A 20,026-nucleotide genomic window follows, 5' to 3' on the forward strand; every position below is an offset into this window, starting at 1 on the left:
TAGGAGTTAGGGATTTTTTTTTTATTTTTTTTTTTTTAAAGCTTGCGTTTATGCAATTTGCTTTCTTTGATGATTTATTTTCATGAAAAAAAAATTGAAGTCACAATTTTTGTAAAAAATAAAAAGGATGTAACAAAAGTAAAATGGTTGGAAAGTATATTAATACATCATCAGTTTCTTTTTGGCCCTAGATTACAACATTGTTAACATATAAAACATCACAAGAATGTATGACGAAAATTAAACCAGGTGGGTGATGTGTTCTTACACACGTTTACTTACATGGAATGGAAGTGGAATGAATGTGAGCCATTCTCATTCCACCCTAATCATGTGTTTACTTGTATTGGGGAATAAAAAAAATAGATGGGGACCACTCCAAAATGAGGAATCATTCTCTCAATTTCATTGCTTGAGAGGGACATGATATTGACTCTCATTCCATCGTGAGTCATTAATTAATACCAAAAGTACCTTCAATTTTTTTAATAATTATAAAATACCTATTAAGAAAATAATTTTTTTTAACAGCACTCAAACTTTTTAATTATTCCGATTTATGATTATTAATAAACATAAGAATGAGAATCAACTTCATTTTCATTCTAAATGGTTATTAAACAATTTAATGAGAATTACTCTCCTCCTCTCCAATTCATTCTCTCACCTATTTTTCTCACTCTGATTCATTTTTTCTCTTATTTCATATTAATAAACATGACCTTAAATTGTTGGGTTTAGCTGGCCGCCCCACCCACTATGGGTGGGTAGCAAATCCCTTGTGTCAAAAAAGAAGAAAACAACTTGAGGTGTCAAAAAAGAAGAAAACAACTTGAGGTGAATGCTTGAATATTTTATAAAATGAATGAAAGTTTATTTTAAGAAAAAGAAAAAACAAAAGGTTTAACTATCCATGCCAAAATTAGGTGTGTATGCTTGATTGCAAGAGCCAGAACTATTCTACTCTAGGGTGTTTCCAAGGAATAAAATTTCAGATTTTGAGGAAATTTCGATGGAAATTTCGACGAAAATTTTGAAATTTTTTAAATTTCGACAGAAATTAGACGGAAACGATGAAAATTGCTATCAAACTACGAAAATTTTGAATGAAACTGTATCATATGTTTATTTAACATATTATCTACTACATTGATAAAAAACATTGAAGAAATCAAATTATATAGTAAGTTTCATGTGATATAAGATGAATATAATGCGCGCTGAAGGCAAATACTGTTAAATAAAATTAGTATAATGAATAAATGAAATTAGTATATTTTTTATACTCTATAATCTATACACTAAATCCTAATATTAAACTCTATATACCCTAATTTTATACTCTATAATCTATACACTAAACCTATATATTTTACAATCTATACTCTATATTGTTTAGAATATGATATAAGATATTAGAGTTTAGGCCTTTTAGGATATTTTTAATTATTTTTTTATATAAAAATATATTGTGTTTAAAAACAACTAAACAAAACTCTAAAACGGCCAAACGAAACTCTAAACATTTTTTTTTCTTTCCAATTGCCCAAGGCCCCAAACCCCAATCAATCCTAAATTTTTTTTTTTTTTTTCATTTTTTTCTCTCTTTTTCTTTTATTTTCCTTTTTTTTTTCTTTTATTTTATCTTTTCCTTTCTTTTTTCTTCCCTTCCTTCCTTTTCCCATTTCCTTTCTTTTCTGCCCCGTAAGTCTCCAGTATGGCACCAAATGATATTAAAAAAATTGTATACTAATAAAATTAGTTATGTACATCAGTACATGACGAAGCCAGAAAGCCCAGAACACAAAAAATAAAACAAATTATCCTCCAAGTCCAATACTCCACTTAACCCAGTCGCAAGTACTCTCCACTCCCCAACTCTCCACTCTTTTCTTTTCTTTTCTTCCTTTCTTTTTTCTTTCTTTTCTTCCTTTTCTCATTTCCTTCCTTTTCTCCTCGCAAGTCTGCAAGTCTCCGGTGGGCAGTGGCCATCTTCCCTCTCAATCTCCATTATTTCAGTCACCTTCTCTTTCTCTCTCCCTCAGTCAGTAACTCATCTGATCTCTTCTCTCTCCTCCCTCTCCCTCCCCGATCTCCCTCTCTTCTCTCCGCGCGCCGATCTCCTCTTCCCGGGCCGATCTCTTCCTCCTCTCTTCTCTCTCCCCGGCAACGACAGGCGACGAGGCCGGCTCTCCTTTTTCTCCCATCTCTCCCACTGGTCGCAGCCTCCCTGCTCTAGTCGAAAATTTCGCCGGGAAATTTTCGAAATTTCGGCAAAATTTTTCGAAATATTTTTAATATAGTGTTAAAATTTCCATACCCCTAAAAATCGAAATTTAGTACCTTGGTTTCTTTTCATTTGGGCTTCAGCCTCCTTTGTACAAAAAAAAAAAAAAAATTATACATCTTGATGACTTGATCTGACGGCCACTATCAATACAAAAAAAATAAAAAAATTCTGACGGCTAGTATTAGAGTCACATGCTACAGCCAGCTCAGCCCCACCCCATTTCCCGCCAAATCCTTCCCGCCAAAAAGCCAGTCCATCCCCGGTTACCCTACAGTATACAGAGAGAGCATTTTAGAGAGAGAACGTGTGAGTTAGCATTGTAGTGCGAGAAAGAGAGCAGAGACATGTCGGGTTGGGACGAAGGAGCGATCTATTACAGCGACCAAGCGCAGTCTCTCGGCGGCGACAGCGGAGACCCCGGAAGCAACACCGCCGCAGCCACTCGCCACTCGGTCCTCCTGAAATTCAAGGAGTTCATCCGAAGCTTCGAGACCCAGAAAAATGTGTTTCCGTACAGGGAGAGCCTCCTCCACAACCCCAAATACCTCCTCGTTGACATGGAAGACCTCGACGCCTTCGATGCCGATCTCCCCGCAAAGCTCCGTACCTCCCCCGCCGATTACTTGCCCCTGGTTACCACACTCAACCAAACTCAGCGCCTTTGCTTTCATCGAATTTCTTTTTCTTTTTTGTCTTAATTTTGTTTTCGGGGTTTTGTAGTTTGAGAACGCTGCGGGACAGGTTTTGGCGAATTTGAAGACAAAAGTGGCCGGAAACGAAGGCCAATTGGAGGAGCCAGTGCCTCAGGATGTTCAGATTTTGCTGACCTCCAAAGAGGACCCAGCATCGATGCGCCAGCTTGGGGTTAGTTTTTTTTTTAATTTTTTTATTTCTGTTTGGTCGATGAGAAAGTTTAGGGAAAGTGGGAAAATGAAAATTTAGATTTAATCATCGTTGTTTAATATGAAATGTGAAGATATAAACTTATTTTTAAGCTACGAAGATGGGCATTTGGGTTTTTTAGGGTTTTATTATTGAGGTTAGGTTGATGAGTTTTATCTCAATTATTTTTTATGGGTAGGCTCAATGTATATCAAAACTCATCAAGGTTGCCGGGATCACCATAGCTGCTTCAAGGGTCAAGGCAAAGGCGACTTATGTGATTGTGATGTGTAAGAACTGTAAAAATGTGCAAAGAGTTCCTTGTCGGCCAGGCCTTGGTGGGGCAATCGTCCCTCGTTCGTGTAACCATATCCCTCAGGTTTATTATATTCTTTATTCTTTTGTACTTTTTCTTTTGGCATTTTGTTGCGTTATTTTGTTTTCTAGTTTGAAACTGAATACAAGGGATTTGAAATGTTTTTTAGCCAGGAGAAGAGCCTTGTCCGCTTGATCCATGGGTTGTGGTTCCTGACAAGAGCAAGTATGTTGATCAGCAAACCTTAAAACTGCAAGAGAATCCAGAGGTGATCTTAATTTAATAAGGAAAAGTAGTTTAATGTTGAGTTAAGAAATCCTCATTATTTAATGGGTGTTTTCTTTAATTATTGAAGGATGTACCTACCGGAGAGCTTCCAAGAAATATGCTTCTATCTGTGGACCGTCATCTTGTTCAGACAATTGTGCCTGGCACAAGATTAACCATCATGGGGATTTATAGTATCTTTCAAGCTTCAAATTCTTCCACATCGTGAGACTTGTTATCACTTAAGATAAATATTTTAACGGCTTTGTATAGTACTCTCCACTTCTGGATTTTGATGTTAACTTTATTTGGTTCTATGCAGCCACAAAGGAGCAGTTGCTGTTAGACAGCCTTACATCAGAGTAGTAGGAATAGAGGAAGCAAATGATGCCAACTCTCGAGGTCCCGCTGCTTTTGCACCAGAAGAGGTACTGAATGCAATCATTGCGAAAACTGTTCTTTGAAAAATTTTAGCAACTTCTCCACATTGCCAGTGTGTGTAAAGTGTAGATCTTATTAGTTATTAACAATGTAGGTGCCTCATGAAATTGTGCGATAGATTTTTAAGCCTCTATTTAGTCAGTAAATGTTGGTTTGTAAGAGAAACGTTTGCTCTACTGGAGGCTTAATAGTGGAAATTATTTGGGGTAACTTTATATTTAACAGGTTATGACCATAAACTTGACTACTTTTCGGTCATCTTTTAATTGAACTAGGCTGTGTGGTCGAACTAATTTGCAATATCTTTATATGATTTTCAACTTTTCTACTGGTTCTCTCTCTAAATATGCCAGAACATATCTATTAGATCCTTTACCCAATGTCCCTGATAAATGAAGGATATGATTCTATTGCATGATTTTGTCTTTCCATTTTTCATTTGCTTGCAGATAGAAGAATTTAAAAAATTTGCCGCAGAACCTGAGGCATATAAAAGTATATGCTCGAAGATTGCTCCCTCTATATTTGGTCATGAGGACGTAAAGAAGGCCGTGGCATGTCTTCTGTTTGGGGGATCTAGAAAGGTATATCCTGAACTTTAAGGTTTCAGTACTTTTGTAGTTTATTGATGGTAACAACCAATTTGTCTGTGAGCAGAATTTGCCTGATGGTGTGAAGCTAAGAGGTGATATCAATGTCTTACTTTTGGGGGATCCATCTACTGCTAAATCACAGGTTGGTTCTGTGTAATCTATTTTATTGGTCTACAAACTAAGTGGCTCTATACAAGTCCTACTGTGGACTTTGTGGTCTCCTCTAGCCCTCATTTTAGTGGAAAAATTGAGACCTATATGTCTAGGCACATGAACCTTCATTAAGACAGTTCATGCTCTACCATTGCCACAAATGAGACATACTGATTTGATTTTAATTCATTTGTAAAGTTTCTCAAGTTTGTCGAGAAGACAGCTCCTGTGGCTGTTTATACTTCAGGAAAAGGGTCATCAGCTGCTGGTCTGACAGCTTCTGTGATCAGAGATAGTAGTTCTGTAAGTTCTTGATCTTCTTTGGGTTGTAAAAACAAGTGTAATTGTTGTCTTTAGCTTCCTAATTCCTTTAGGAAAATCTTATCGGTGAGGTAATTGGCCTTTTTTCTTTTGGTATGAAAACTTCTCTAATTTCAATTTATCTATGCAACCCAGCGTGAGTTTTATCTTGAAGGAGGAGCCATGGTTTTGGCGGATGGAGGTGTTGTCTGTATTGATGAGTTCGACAAAATGAGATCGGAGGATAGGTAATGCAAACTGGATATAGATTTGATGTGCCTTACTTTGTTTTTCATATAGTTCTAAGAGCTTACATTGATGTGACTTAGGGTTGCTATTCATGAAGCCATGGAGCAACAAACCATATCCATCGCCAAGGCAGGAATAACAACGGTTCTTAATTCTAGAACCTCAGTGCTTGCAGCTGCTAACCCTCCATCTGGACGTTATGATGATCTTAAGGTCCATTGTCATCCTTGTTTATCTCTTTTCAGTTTTTTAAATGCAACTTGTGACTTCCCATAGAGAACTAATTAACACTCTTACCTTCTTGCAGACTGCACAGGATAACATAGATTTGCAGACAACAATTCTTTCTAGATTTGATTTGATCTTCATTGTTAAGGATATCAGGATGTACAGTCAGGATAAGGTATTTTAGTAATCTTGCTAGGTCGAAGCATTTTACTCAAGGAAGTACTTTTTCCCATCAAGGGAATGCAATGCATATATATATTTTTTTGTACATGCACTTTATCTTTGGGTGTCTTTGTCTACATGCGCTTTATTTTGAAGTTTGTCTTGAAGGTTCATTTTAAATGACACAAGTCTAACGCACATAATATATATTTTTGTTTGGTTTTCAAATGCCTATTAAGTTGGTGCAGCAGTTTGACTCAGCTTTTCAATGGCAGATTATAGCAAGTCATATCATAAAGGTTCATGCGTCTGCTGGAAGAGCACTGGGTGACAATAGTAGAGTTGTTTCTAAAGATGAGAATTGGCTGAAGAGGTATATAGCGTGAAGCACATGGCCATACATTCTTTACAATGCTGCAATTGAAATATTGATGAGATGCTGAATATTTTTTCATTGTAATATTTTCAGGTACATACAATATTGTCGAACTGAATGCCACCCCCGTTTATCAGAACCTGCATCCAAGAGGCTGCAGGAAGAATATATCAAAATCCGACAGGTATTCTTTCTGTCAGCTTATAGTATTTAGAAGATTAGCAATCAAAATTCTTGAGCAGATGTCAAACAAGAAATGCTGATATGGTGCTCAAAGGAGTATATAGTGCTAAAAGATTTTGGAATTTCTGTTTAATTACTTTGTTAATGTAGTCTACTTATTGTTTGGGGAATTACGATTCAGTGGTTCAGAAGTATCCAGTTGACGACATCTTCATGAATTTTCTTATAGGACATGAGACAGCAGGCAAATGAAACCGGGGAGGCTGCTGCAATACCAATCACTGTAAGGCAGCTTGAAGCCATAGTGAGGTTGAGTGAGGCGCTTGCAAAAATGAGACTGTAAGTATTAGTGATATTGATTGATGCTTTGAACTTCCTGTTGTAAAGTTTATTAACAGGAAAATGGGGAGAACTTTAGTAATGAAAACCCTACTGTTAAATTTTGAGTGGTGCTGCATCTGTTTTTGTAATTGAACTGCAACTTTTTCCATAATTTATGAATTCAGGTCCCATGTTGCTGATGAGGCACATGTTATTGAAGCATTAAGACTATTTACTGTATCCACAATGGACGCAGCAAGGTCTGGAATACATCAACAAATCAATCTTACTCCTGAGATGGCAAATGAAATTAAGGTTAGTAGATATTATGTCACTGTCACCTTTCATAGAAGAAAAGAATAAAATAACTAAAATAATACAATATGATTTTCCTTCTTTTTTTCTTCCTTAAACAGCATGCTGAAACTCAGATAAAGAGAAGAGTAGGCATTGGGAACCACATATCAGAGAGGAAGCTGATTGATGAGCTCACAAGAATGGGGATGAATGAATCTATTGTAAGTAGCCATATAAAAACCCATAACCCGTATGACTTAAATATCTGTTACAGTTGCCTCGGTACAATGAGCAACAAAGTTGGAGAGCATAATTCTTTAAAAAACGGTGACTATCAAGAAAATGGATTTGTACTCGGTTGGAAGTATTTTTGTATAAAATGTCAGGCTTTTATTTTTATGTAAATTGTTAAAAAGATAATCTAGTGTTTAATGTGAGACAATGAAAATGGGCAAAACAACTGTTTCAGCTTGTCAGACCATCAGAAACTAGTTGCCAAGAGCAATCGTGCATATTCATATAGTATTCTTCCCTTTTTGGTTGGCCTGATCATATTGGGTCCATTTGCGTCAAATCTCATGATTTTGTATGATTGAACCTCTAGTCTGTTGGTGCTTTCACTGATATAGTTATAAACAATGACAGGTGAGAAGAGCTCTTATAATTATGCACCAGAGGGATGAAGTCGAATACAAGCGAGAAAGACGCCTTATTTTACGTAAATCATAAGTGTTTGTAATTTTTATCTAACCTTTTTCTTGAACACTAGTTATTACCTATGCATTTACCGGACTGTTATCTATGCTTGTGTAATTTTAGTGAGAAATGGGTTTTAGTTGTGCACTAGGGCTGTCAAATTATGTGACGTGAAATGGCAAAGAGCAATTGGAACTACTTTCTGGTACTGTCGACTAATGGATATGGTACCAAAAACTGGATGGCATGCTAAACTATTGTAAAATTGACAATAGTTATTGATCTAACTTTTGGAACCGATAATTCCTATAGATTATAGACCAACCGTCTTGTGCTGCCTCCACCAAAATCGGAATTCTGTAGACTCTGCATTCATTTTCATATCACAAGAACAGGAGTTTTTTTCTTGGTCAAGTAAGGGCAGATATTTTCAACTGAAAAATTGGAATGTCGACTGATCGGAACCGAACCAAATGGCTTTTTTGTCTAAAAATCATTCAAACTCTTAAATGGACCATTTTCATATAATTCTTTTTCTAATATGCTAAATAAAAAATTTACCTATTTTTGTTCAACAAATTACCTAACAATGTTAGACCCTTGTTTAAGTAGACAAGTTAAAAACCCAAAAAAAGAAAACGAAAAGAAAATAAATGAAAAAAGGAGGTAGGTCCGTAGGTGGGTACAGGTGGGCATGATCCGGATTGCGGAGCCGAAATCGAAGGGCTGAGCATGAATAGAGGAAGCGCCACTTCACCATTTGTAGCAGCAGCAGCCTCTTCCTCTTCAACTGCGTACGCAGTCCTCGGTGCTGGCTTCGCCGGCCTCTCTGTTGCCTGGCACTTGTTGAAGCAGAGTCGGAACGACTCGCATATACGCATCGACGTATACGATGAAGTCGGAATCGGAGGAGGCGCTTCCGGAGTTTCTGGAGGGCTTCTCCACCCTTATTCCCCTAAAGCCAAGCTTCTATGGCGTGCCGCTGACTGCTGGAACGAGTCCATGAACCTTTTGAGCGTTGCCGAAACAGCAGAAGCAGCAGCAATGGCTTCCGTTGCTCAGTATCCTGATCCGCCGATTGTTAGAAGAAGGTCTGCTTTCTTTCTTTCTTTCATTTCAAACCTAGAATTCATCATTGTCGCGTAGGGTTTCAAATTGCAATCGGATTTTTCTCAATTTCTCGTTGCTAGGGATTCAAATTTCGATCGGATTTTCCTCAGCTTCTGGATGCTAGGGTTTCAAATTTCCATGGGATTTTCCCCAAATTCGGGCTGCTAGGGTTTCAAATTTACTCCGATGTACAATGACATAGATAAATATCCTCCCGAATAGTTGTAATTAGAATTCAGTTGTGGAAATTCTTCAAACTGCGAAAGGAATATTGCCTTGCCTTCATTACTCATTACAATATTAGAACTCGGATCATTAAGGTGTAATCCTATGTTGTGTTCTCTTCTACTTCATTATTCATGCATTGCAGCGTTGGGGACTTGGACATTTAAGTGTTGCAAAAAACCTTAGTGTTTTATTTTCTCTTTATCTTTGCATTAGTTAACTAATGTGCATGGCTTTTATTTCTTTCTTCAGGGGCATCTTAAGACCAGCCCTGAGCATGAAGAACTTGACGTTGCTGAAAGAGGTAATTCTCCCTGATCTTCTCCATATAAGCATGGCAGCTTGGAATTGAATACTTGATTTTTGACTTCATAGTAATTTTAGTATTTCTTGCTTTGTCTTTAGAATGCCCAGAATTGCCTTTCCAATTGCCGAATAGAAACCATTGACAAGGAGGCTGCCCAAAATCTTGTACCCGGCATACATGTACCTTTCAACACCTCCTTTTATATGCCTGAAGCTGTTAATATCCATCCTCAACGTTATCTCCAGGTCTGAATAATTAAGTCACTGACCTTTTTCTTTTCCCTTATCTTTCTTAAATTAATATGCTTTATATTTAAGTTTGTTAACTGCTTGGTCTCATTTCCAGGCACTCTTCTTAGCATGTCAAAATTTGGTGAAGGAACTTTGTGCTTCTGGCTTCGGAGTAAAAGAGTTGCATTTTCACAAGAATGCTGTTCACAAACTCCTAGATTTAGAAGGTAATCACCCATACCATTGTTTCAGTCTTAAGTAGGCTCATGTTCTGAACTTCCATAGCCCACTCAAATAACTTGTATGTATGGAATGATCATGTCTTTTCACAAGAATGCTGATCACAAACTCTTAAGACTTAGAAGGTAATCACCCATACCATTGTTTCAGTCTTTAAGTAGGCTCATGTTCTTAACTTCCATAGCCCACTCATATAACTTGTATGTATGGAATGATCCTGCCTCGTGTTCAATCTTGTGTTATAGTTCACTTTGTGAAGTAAACAAGTAACCTGTAAAATTGAATGGGAACCTTGAGTTAATAGGTCAATATTGATTGCAACAGCATTGTGTGTGTGTGTGTAATTGAGTTGATAGGTCCAGAATTTCAAATTGGTACCTTCTATTCAAAATTACATGCAACTTCCACCTTTCCAGAATTTTGTAGTTATTTGTAAGGATTTTCTTCACTCTTTCCTAGTGGCCCCCCATTCATAATGGTGAGCATGTGAGTGAAACTGTATAAGCCATAATGGAGCAAACCATTTTCCTACCCCTGTAACTCTTAACAAGCCCTTAAAGCTTTCAAATAGACACCATATATTATTTAATGATTTTCATTGATTATGCTAAAATCACCTTTTTCTTGCCGAACATGAAAAAAAATTGAATAAAAATTAGATCTGAAAACCAAGGTTAGCCACATGAGATTTATTAATTTTTTCTAAATTAATGTATTGAGTCTCCTTCTAACACTAATGAGGTCATTTTACAGTGCATTATTCAAGTATTCAAATATTCTAAGTGGACTTCAATTTTGTTAGTGCACCTGTCATAAAAGATGCTTTAAAGCACTATTTTTTTCTAAAACTCTCAGACTCTAACTTAGTTATTTTAATTTAGTATCTGATTACGTTTTAATGGTTCAATTTCGGACCCATTTATCTTTTAATATTTAGTTAGTATCTGCTTACATTTAATGTTAGGGGAATACCAGGCAGTAATTGTATGTCTAGGTGCCAAAGCAGACATGCTTCCTGAGCTTTGTGGGAGGCTTCCATTGAGGACGTGCAGAGGTCTAGTTGCGCATCTGCAGCTTCCTGATGATATAGGGTAAAGTTATTTTACTGCCTTATATTTTATATACCAGCAGGCTTTATATACAAAAGGAGTTAAAAGTAATGAGGTCGCCTTGGACTGTTAGATTTCATGATTCATCTAACATTACTTGTTTCTTTTCTTTTGGCATCTGAGTGCACCAAATAAATTTTGTCCTATATCGAAGAAACTTATCTTTATAAAATTCTCTGTTTAAGAGAGGAGTATCCAAGCCTCGGCCCCTCAATATTGTCGGATGCCTGGCTTGCTGTCCAAGGGACTCGCAGTTTATATATGGGCTCAACATGGGAATGGAAATCTAGGAATTCGTCCCCAAATGTATTTGCAGAAGAAGCCACGGAATCTCTTAAAGAGCTTCTGCCAAAGGCATGTGCCATTTATCCTGTTCTCAGAGATTGGAAATTTGCTGGTGCTAGGGCTGGGCTGAGGGCAATGCCACCACTCACTCCTCATGGGTCACTTCCCCTGTTGGGTTGTGTCAATGACATTGTAGGAGAAACCCGAAAGTGCAAATACTGGTTATTTGGTGGGCTTGGTTCAAGGGGATTGTTGTACCATGGTTGGCTTGGGAAGTTGGTGGCACAAGCTGTGCTTTCATGTAATGAAGAATTAATTCCATATGAATTAACCTCCTGGAAGAAAAAGAAAAAACATAGGTAAACTATTACCTAGAAAAAAAAAAACAGTAGCTAATAAGTAATTTCTTTATTTTCTTAGCCTTTATTTATCAATGTTGAATTGTAGGCTTCTATTTGAGCTTCTTTTTATATTGGGATGATTTTTTTTGAAAATTAGGCCCCCCAATTTAATGTGCCGCTGACTTTTACTATTGGACGGCTGCTGACATTTCGATTGGGTCAAAAGGTTTCAGCTCAAATAATGAAGTTGGGCCAACAAATCGGCCCAAATGATGATGGGGCTTGAATTTCATAATCCAATTCCATTTAATTTAAGAAATGATGTGAACAAATCACCGAAAAGTACAATGTTATTCGTTTTAGCTAGAACTTTGTCGCCTGACTCAGAAAGTCCTTGAAAGTGGGAACAGACAGCAAGTTGTTTGTAAAGTGAAAAAGAGGGTGGTTTAGGTCTGAAAGGGTCCTAAAAAAGAAATAAATATGATATAGTGGCCCTCCCTTTATGTATTAAAGAGAACGGTTTTTTTAACTTGGAAAGATAAACCGTCCTCAATTATTGAAAGACCGTTGTGAACTTTCAAAAATCGACGTTTCTTAACTACAAAAGAAGACGATTTATAAAGAAACCGTTGTCTATTCTCAACTTGATTGAAGGATGTCATCAATTTCACGACGGTTTTGTATAAAACGTCGTCTTTGAGGCCGAAAAGACGTCACTATTAGAAAGTCGAATTTCCTTGACTTTTAACGACGGTCTCTATACAAACCGTCATCTTTGTGGGCCATTAGCCAGTAGACGTAATTTTTTGAAATTTCAAGGGTTGAAAGACGTCGATTTTAGAACGGTTTTTTTAAAAACCGTTGTTAAATGTAATGTGGATACATTTGCTAAAATTGATGATTTTAAAATAGATGACGCTTACTTTGTAAACCGTCCTTAAAAGTGTATTTTAATATTTTCTCCATATCCTAATTGCACAACCGAGGACCGTTTCATTAATGATGAACCTAGATTAAAAAGTTAAAACACAAAAAATTATTTTGGAACAATATATCGACCGAACTTACTCTACCATGGTCGGTTGCATCCACTACTGGGGTAGTTTGTTGGCCCAATTTTCAGTTCAACTACTATCATGTCAGATTTTGGCTACTCTGCTTTCTGCAGCAGCATTTTTCGGAGCCATTCTATTATTTGGTTTTGGCGGTCTACATTTTTTTTTTTGGCCAAGAACACATTTATTGAATTGGTTAGAACAGAACAATCGAAGAAATTCCTTTTTTTATTTTCATGCATTGTTCGAAAAATCCAAACATAGCTTTTAAAATAATCGGGTTGACTGAATTATGGAACTTTATTAGTTATCAGTTAAATCTTCATGGATTCTATAAGCAGATTGTCGCTCTCTCACTTCCTCGTGTCCCAACAAGTTCATGAAATTCCAATCAGCTACCAGCTTGCATTTTCCATCTGAACTCATGAACTCAAGTGCTGCAGAGAAGTTCCATAACAAAAAAGAAAATTAGTGGTTTTGTGCAAATTCATCCAAATAAGTATGAATGCAAACAACCACATAAGAAACATGCACATGAACGAAGCTCACAAATGAGGTATATATATGTAGCACTTGTGTGTACATGAGAGAGAGAGAGAGAGAGAGAGAGAGAGAGAGAGAGAGAGAGAGAGACCATTTGCCATGCAGAAAAAAGGTTTGCCATGGAAAAAACTGCAAAGACAGAAAACACAATAAGTCCTGCTATGGAAAATTGCTAACAAAAGATGTAGAATTATCCCACAAAAAAATGTAGTGCATATAAGGGCATCCATGAAGCCACAACCCATACCAAGATAAAGGGCAGGATATAAGCAAAAGATAACATTTTCACTCTTCAAGGAAATGATTATTAGGCAAAAGGGACTCCCTGGAATTGATCATTAACAGTAGACCCACCTACCAGCAATAGTAAAATTTTAAGAACAATGATTCTTGACTAACATATTATACCCAAAAACAAGATTCATTACAACGGAAGATAGGGCAAAGAGGATGAATAATGAATGCATTATAGAGACAAGAAAAGGAACCTGTGAAAACAAGGTTACACAACTGCCGCATTTCTTGAGAAGATCCATCCATATATTAAAATGCGCCTACCCAACTTGAATATTGACTGGTTGATTTCAAGCTCAGTTATATTTTAGAACTGCACAATCATAAACAAGGAATACGAACCATCAATATTCAATAGACAACAGGAAGCTGCACAGAACATGAAGGGCTTTTAAAAGCATTAAGAAAAGGTAAGAGGCAAACTTAACCTTGTGGAGATTTGATACAATAAGGTTCAATGGATCCTCCGGATCATCAATCAGAAGTGGATCCAAGAAACAACGGTGCATTATAACAGAATCAAACATCATCTAGATCTCTGTGTTCTTCAGTCAGTAACTGCCCAGTGCTAGGGTCGCAAGATCCCAACAGCTGAGGCACATAAAGAACTTTCTGATCATCTAAGAGTCTTTGTTGAATCTTCAGTGGATCCTCCAGAACATCAGCCAAAAGTGGATCCAACCTTATGTGCTCTGAAATAGACCAAATAAGGCAAAATTGACAGAGGTGTAAGATAACAAGTGGGGGGAAAAAAACAAATGCATTCAGTTGTAAAAATAATGGAAAAGATGAGAGAGCATAAACAGTTTGGAACTTGGAAGTCCTACTAATATAATGAAATAACACCAGTAAAAATGAGAAAACAAACAAGAAAAAGAAATGGGAGGGCAAAAAACAAAAATGAAAGAAAGACTCCTGGTTCTCTTTTTTAAGGGATAGGATTGAAGCCAGCTACACAACCCAACAAACAGAAATGTATAAAAAATTAATTATTGAAAAAAGAGAGAGCATGCAATTTAAATAAGGGTCAATCTCAGTCAGAAAGTGAAAGCTCGACCCAGAAGAAACGAGGAAACCTTAATTACGTGGTGCAATAAAGTTGCAAAGCTGATGTAAGTACCAAAACCTACAAGCATCATCTCTAATGTCAGAAATGACTGTACAACAAACCCTGTTTTCTAATTAAGATTATATATCCATTAAAACTTAATATTAATGTACTGAAACATCATGATTAAAGTTTAAACAGGCAGGCGGGTAGGCTGGTTGCCTTACTACAAACTCCACATGCTCTGAGACTCTACGATTTGTTTATAGCTACGCACTTGATGGATAAATAATTATATGTAAATATAAGAAGAAAAATATCATGAAATTACTATAACTAAGCAAAAAATTGAATAAAAAAAAGAACAAATTAAAAAAAGAAAGATGGAGAACTTACACGAAGCTATCCAGACTGAAATCTGCAAAATCGATTGAAACCTGCACGGTTCGCTTATCTGGAAATTGATCGCAAGGTTCGCTTCTCTAGAAATCGACCGCACGGTTCATTTCTCTCTAGGGTTCCAAGTTTGCTCCTCTAGGGTTCCGGACTGGATGCCCAGAGAGAAGTAAACCGTGCCGATCGACATTGAAGCCTTGGTAGTCGAGTTTAGGGTTCTTTCGTTTCGGTCGAAATGTTCGGTCTGTTTGGAATCTTTAGATTCGCATTTTACTTCCAAGTCTAGATCTGATCTTCTGTTGTGTGGGCTTGGACCTGCTGGACTCACTCAGTCTTTTGTCCTGTCTGGGTTGGTCCTCCTGTTTCTTGTGTTCTATCTTGGGCTTTCGGCCTTTTCCCAGATGGGCTTATGTTGAATATATCTTTGGGATAAAAGAATGGCCTAATTTATTCACCCAAAAAACAAATGTTATTATGCATGTCATATAAAAACATGTCACGAATTTTCAAAAATAAAATTAAAAAAACAAGAGGACACGTACCTCAAACTACATTTTCCAAAGTCCCCCCCCGCCCAGCCAGACGGTGAAAAAGATATACACATAATAATGCCAAAGCTTCCTCTTGCAAGGGGATCCAACTCATCCTTATCAGTGGTTGCCACCCAGTACAATTTTCTTTCAGACCAAACGTCCAACCATCTTAATATATATGTAGAGAGAGAGAGAGAGAGAGAGAGAGAGAGAGAGAGAGTTGAATCATGTTCATCCTCACATTCTCATTTCATGTGTTCCAAATAAATACTAACATTCATCATTTTTCTCCAAATATTCCTAGCCAGGCACTCATGCCACCAAAGCAGAACAAAATAAAGATGAATCTACAGAGTACCGACTAATTCAAGCGAAAACTAACTCTAAAGTACACCTTTCCCCAACTAGAGTTCAAAGTACAAAAGGCCTAGAGTTCAAGATACAAAATTATCAAGTTTTCACTAACTACATACAACTACTACCTTTCACTGTAGAGAGGATGTTGAATTTCCTAGCTCAATGTCCATATATAAACTTGGCCTCCACTTGTGGCTCCTGCTAGCATCCCAACATTGTAAGGGTGAGCATCAAATCTACATGGAATTGCGGAAATGTGCGGGCTCTCTAAAGTGAAAACTGTTTTTCTTTGAACTGGGGAGATAACATCTACTCCTCTTTTCATGTTGCCAATGAAGACATATGCATCGTCCCAACCCCATATTGCCCTGTTTACAGTGTTAATAGCTGTCAGAAAGCAACCCCTTTTTCATGCTAGCAAAGTCTTAGCATTTGCTATCAACAAAAGTTGTTAGTATACATAATCCAAAACACAATTGCTACAACTTTCCTTTTAGAATGTACAGGTTCAAAATCATTGGAAAACTTAAACCCAGGTCCCTCCTAGATAACAGCTCATTATAGAAGGTGAATCCATGAAGGAGATTCAGAATTCAAAGATCCATTTAGTTTAGACATTCTACTCTTGGCATCAATGTCATGTTATAAGAAAAGGCTATACCTTCATAAGCACTGACATCCTGATGATAAACACTAGCCCAAGTCATAATAATTGAAAGACTTCTCAGATAATTTATTACATAAAAGCTCAAAAGTTAATGAAGACAAAATTATGATACATCATCAAAGAAGAATTAAACGAAGAAATACACATCAGCATTTGAAAACTTAGTAAATACCTGAATGAAGAAATCCATCTGCCAGTCTGATTATAATGGGATATCATTGATATGTCCTCAAAGTTAACTCCACTTGATATACCAACTGTGTTGTCAAAACTACATGAAGAGGTTAGAAAGTTAGTCCCACACTCCCACCACAAGTGAGATGAATTTAAATTCATTTCATTAATCACTAGTTTGCATTATGTGAGATGTATTAGGCCGTTAACAAGTTAACAGTATTACTAGCATAACATAGTATTGCAGCTTGGAAGAAGAGAGAGACGTCTTTATGGACGCGGTAAAGTACACAATAAACCATGACTAATATATGTATTATTATTTAAACATAAAATGATAACTTGAACAAACTCAAATAGTGCCACCTCATCCATACTATCATTATCCACTAATTCTGTTCAGAAAAGCAAGTTAGTGTTCACAGGACCAAGGAAGTTGATAGTAACTTCAAATCCCAAACATCTCATCACAGAGTTTATATTATATGAGTATAAAAAGAAGTAATGCCATGTTAGGACTCTAAAACAAACAAAAGGCAGCATACACATCAAGCCTACCAAAGTATCTTATGAAGCATATTCAGCAAGAAAATCAAAATTTTGCAGACTTAAATCATTGTTTAGATTATATTGAAATATGCATGTTGATGACACTGATTTCAAATATATAACATGCAGTATTTGTTAATACTTAAGCACATGAATGAACCCAAGCTAGCATACATGTTACAGGCAGGAACTAAGACATTGCCTTTGTATTAATAACAACACAATGTAGTCACCTTGTTGTCACTAGAGACTTTCCAGAAGGCGAGAAGGAAGCAGAATGCACAGCCCTTTGGTGGCCAACTGTCTTTAAAGTTTTGCATTTATCTGCATCAATACGTCTCAAATCCCAAATGCAGGCAGTTCCATCTGTTGAACTAGTAGCCATGATGTTAGAGTTTCCCGGGTTAAAGTCTATGGAATTAATTCTATCATCATGCGGAGTCCATTGGGCTGAGAAGTTTCCTGTTCTCTCATCCCACATGCTAATACCTCCGTGTCCCTCAGCAAAATATAAGCACTTTGGATTATTTGATTGTTGAGACAGAGAGTATATAGTCTCATCACTGGAATATATTAGATCAAACACCTCTTTCTCAGCATCCATCAACCGGATAATTCCATCATAACAACTGGTAAAGATCTGCACTTTAACTCAACATTCATGTGTTAGATAGAACATCAAAGCTTGAGACATATCTCAAAAACTAGACTACATGTGCATATATAACCAGCATAATATTGGTAGTAGCATTTCGGTGAAGCTGCCTCCAGACCATCTAGTCAAGGAAGATGGCTCAACAGGGAAACTAACATAACTCCCAAGAAAGCGATACAGATAAACTACCGGATTGCCTGAAGATGGATCCATTACATGCAGTAGAATAGTAGATCATCATTACAAAATCTATTCATATAGAAAACATAAATCATCTTCCAAGGGATAGAAGCCCGTTATCACTGAGATAAAGTGCTATTCACTTTCACATTAGCAAAGTTCCTTCTGCTGAAATCAAAGTGTTTTGGCCCAAAAGAATAACATAAATTATAATTGGTAGTGTTACTCAAATTCACTTCTAGTGAGAATGGTATTATTGACATAAACCCATGCTGGAAAATTAGTGTCAACGTCTGGAAAATGGAGTTGCTGCCTTAACATTACCAAACTTATATTACTGAATTTACTGTGTCACCCCTCAAACGTTCAGTGTTATGAAGAATGTTAATATATGCACAGATATTTAACTGAGAAAATACAGAACTTGAACCCACATTTCGGATGTATATGTATCACTTTATAAGATTGACAATTCGAATTGGAAACAAAAAACCTATCTCTTTTAACATTTAAACCAAGTTATCATCAGAATTTTGGGAAATCCTTGGGAAATCTACTACAAGCCAATAGACTAATGAAGTTAAAAATATTAAAATAACATATACTTTGAAAACCATACAAGAAACATTCAGATCAAAATTACCTTTGACATGCAATGTTGTTGGATCGAAATCCCCGAAATGGGTCTCGAATGTGGATGATACAAATGAACCCCACTTTCTTCCTCTTCCATAGAATCAATATGCCAAAATCCAAGGTTCCCAAACTTATTCCCGACCACAATCATTCTTGAACTAGTACAAGGAAAAAACCTCACATGCATAATCCTCCCCGGCACGACCCGCGCTATATTCTCCGGCTTCAGAGTCAATGACTCCAACCTTAAACCTCTCTCAACTTCGTTGTCTTCTTTCTTGATCAAATCACAAGTAATCCCATCAATTCCCTCAGTAAAAGGCTCCAACTTCAAACCACTCCTAACTTCATTGTCTTCCTTCTTAACCGAACCACAAGTGGCCCCATGAAAGGCACCACAATTCTCGTCTTTGCAACCCAATTGGAGTTTCTTCTCAATACCCAATATGGTGTCAATCAAAGCCCTATCCGACATTCCGCTATACGTATCTCTCATACAAAGAGGACCCAACTTGCGAGGCGAAGCCTTTGATGGGCTTGGAGATTTTGGGGTCCTGACCACGGATTCACTAACATCATTGTCCAGGCCTTTCGCTTCGGGTGGTAATCCTCTTGCACGCAAAGACCGCCTTATAACAATTGGGGTCTGCGTTTTGGGTTGCTTGTCCGGACTGACTTTGTACGACTTGGTCTCAGCCCTAACATTAAATTCAGAAAATAGAAATTAGGTTTTAAAAGGAAAATCACTATTTTTATACAGAGAAGGAGACAGAGACAGAGACAGAGAGAGTGAGGACCTTGGGCGTTTGGTTGAGGCAGAAAGTTGGGTGGCAATGGATTGGAGCTTGAGGGAAGCCATCATTTCGTCGTTTCGGCGAATGTTTTCAAGCCTCTTTCGCTCGTAGTCTGTGAGTCGAGACGCCATGGCAGAGTAATGCGAAGATTAGAAGCAGAGAGAGTGATGAGAGAAAGAGAGAGAAAGAGAGAGACAGCGAGCCAGAGAGAGAGAGAGAGAGGTCTTGGGGGGATTGGTGGAGTATATGTTGCACAATCGGGGTAGTTATGTCTTTGTCTATTTGGCGGCTGTTGGCGGGAAATGGAACGGGCGGGAATGCAATTTTCTTAAGGACTATCAGGAGAAATTTTTGCTTGTTATGCACAAATTATAACGCATGCGTAATACATTATACATGTTATAATTTTGGTGAGTATCAAATACCACATTGGTATATCACGTGTGATAGTAATACCACACGTAATAATTTTTTGACTATATGACATTACCTTTGTGTCGATGGTAAACTATTTTTGTTAGAAAAATATGTATCGACAACAATT

General features: G+C 37.1%; 3 protein-coding genes and 1 long non-coding RNA gene across 5 annotated transcripts; 2 read left to right on the forward strand and 2 right to left on the reverse strand.

Annotated features, from left to right (window-relative positions):
* The first annotated feature begins 1,909 nt into the window (after positions 1–1,909).
* On the forward strand, positions 1,910–7,929 carry MCM5 (Minichromosome maintenance (MCM2/3/5) family protein). The gene is made up of 18 exons (XM_086243775.1): positions 1,910–2,922; positions 3,011–3,154; positions 3,372–3,551; positions 3,658–3,756; positions 3,844–3,980; positions 4,078–4,183; positions 4,646–4,780; positions 4,854–4,931; positions 5,141–5,245; positions 5,399–5,490; positions 5,572–5,704; positions 5,799–5,894; positions 6,157–6,254; positions 6,351–6,441; positions 6,670–6,779; positions 6,947–7,076; positions 7,178–7,279; positions 7,704–7,929. Exons 1-18 carry the CDS (start codon positions 2,635–2,637, stop codon positions 7,785–7,787), a joined length of 2,208 nt encoding a protein of 735 aa, XP_086099901.1. The 5' UTR covers positions 1,910–2,634; the 3' UTR covers positions 7,788–7,929.
* A 505-nt stretch (positions 7,930–8,434) lies between these two features.
* On the forward strand, positions 8,435–11,754 carry LOC147285749 (FAD-dependent oxidoreductase family protein). 2 transcript variants are annotated; one of them, XM_086243776.1, is made up of 6 exons: positions 8,435–8,845; positions 9,342–9,393; positions 9,495–9,641; positions 9,742–9,853; positions 10,831–10,957; positions 11,161–11,754. In XM_086243776.1, the coding sequence occupies exons 1-6, from the start codon at positions 8,487–8,489 to the stop codon at positions 11,621–11,623; spliced, it is 1,260 nt and encodes a 419-aa protein (XP_086099902.1). In that variant the 5' UTR covers positions 8,435–8,486; the 3' UTR covers positions 11,624–11,754. The 2 variants fall into 2 exon arrangements, with proteins under 2 accessions (XP_086099902.1, XP_086099903.1); XM_086243777.1 differs by having other exon boundaries at positions 10,861–10,957.
* Positions 11,755–12,866: 1,112 nt separating this feature from the next.
* On the reverse strand, positions 12,867–15,668 carry LOC147285750 (uncharacterized). The gene is made up of 5 exons (XR_015122328.1): positions 15,480–15,668; positions 14,938–15,379; positions 13,922–14,185; positions 13,688–13,806; positions 12,867–13,093 (listed from the first exon to the last, which is right to left on the reverse strand). It is a non-coding gene; the product is annotated as an uncharacterized LOC147285750 (long non-coding RNA).
* Positions 15,669–15,690: 22 nt separating this feature from the next.
* Positions 15,691–19,664, reverse strand: DRS1 (DROUGHT SENSITIVE 1). Its single transcript, XM_086244170.1, has 5 exons — positions 19,486–19,664; positions 18,696–19,386; positions 17,451–17,857; positions 16,667–16,765; positions 15,691–16,195 (listed from the first exon to the last, which is right to left on the reverse strand). The coding sequence occupies exons 1-5, from the start codon at positions 19,611–19,613 to the stop codon at positions 15,982–15,984; spliced, it is 1,539 nt and encodes a 512-aa protein (XP_086100296.1). The 5' UTR covers positions 19,614–19,664; the 3' UTR covers positions 15,691–15,981.
* Between the last annotated feature and the right edge of the window lie 362 nt (positions 19,665–20,026).

Source organism: Dryas octopetala, chromosome 5 (assembly GCF_963921425.1).
Source record: "Dryas octopetala chromosome 5, drDryOcto1.1, whole genome shotgun sequence".
Classification (NCBI taxonomy): domain Eukaryota; kingdom Viridiplantae; phylum Streptophyta; class Magnoliopsida; order Rosales; family Rosaceae; genus Dryas; species Dryas octopetala.

What these genes read in the sequence shown, in the direction of transcription:
- MCM5 (XM_086243775.1), top strand. Translation starts at nt 2,635, where the DNA reads ATGTCGGGTTGGGACGAAGGAGCGATCTATTACAGCGACCAAGCGCAG. An exon ending in TGTTTGGGGGATCTAGAAAG is followed by an intron (nt 4,781 to 4,853) that starts GTATATCCTGAA and finishes GTCTGTGAGCAG; the next exon opens with AATTTGCCTGATGGTGTGAA. An exon ending in AGATGGCAAATGAAATTAAG is followed by an intron (nt 7,077 to 7,177) that starts GTTAGTAGATAT and finishes TTCCTTAAACAG; the next exon opens with CATGCTGAAACTCAGATAAA.
- LOC147285749 (XM_086243776.1), top strand. Translation starts at nt 8,487, where the DNA reads ATGAATAGAGGAAGCGCCACTTCACCATTTGTAGCAGCAGCAGCCTCT. An exon ending in CCGCCGATTGTTAGAAGAAG is followed by an intron (nt 8,846 to 9,341) that starts GTCTGCTTTCTT and finishes TTCTTTCTTCAG; the next exon opens with GGGCATCTTAAGACCAGCCC. An exon ending in ACTTGACGTTGCTGAAAGAG is followed by an intron (nt 9,394 to 9,494) that starts GTAATTCTCCCT and finishes CTTTGTCTTTAG; the next exon opens with AATGCCCAGAATTGCCTTTC.
- DRS1 (XM_086244170.1), bottom strand. Translation starts at nt 19,613, where the DNA reads ATGGCGTCTCGACTCACAGACTACGAGCGAAAGAGGCTTGAAAACATT. An exon ending in GCCTCAACCAAACGCCCAAG is followed by an intron (nt 19,387 to 19,485) that starts GTCCTCACTCTC and finishes ATTTAATGTTAG; the next exon opens with GGCTGAGACCAAGTCGTACA. An exon ending in AACAACATTGCATGTCAAAG is followed by an intron (nt 17,858 to 18,695) that starts GTAATTTTGATC and finishes GTTAAAGTGCAG; the next exon opens with ATCTTTACCAGTTGTTATGA.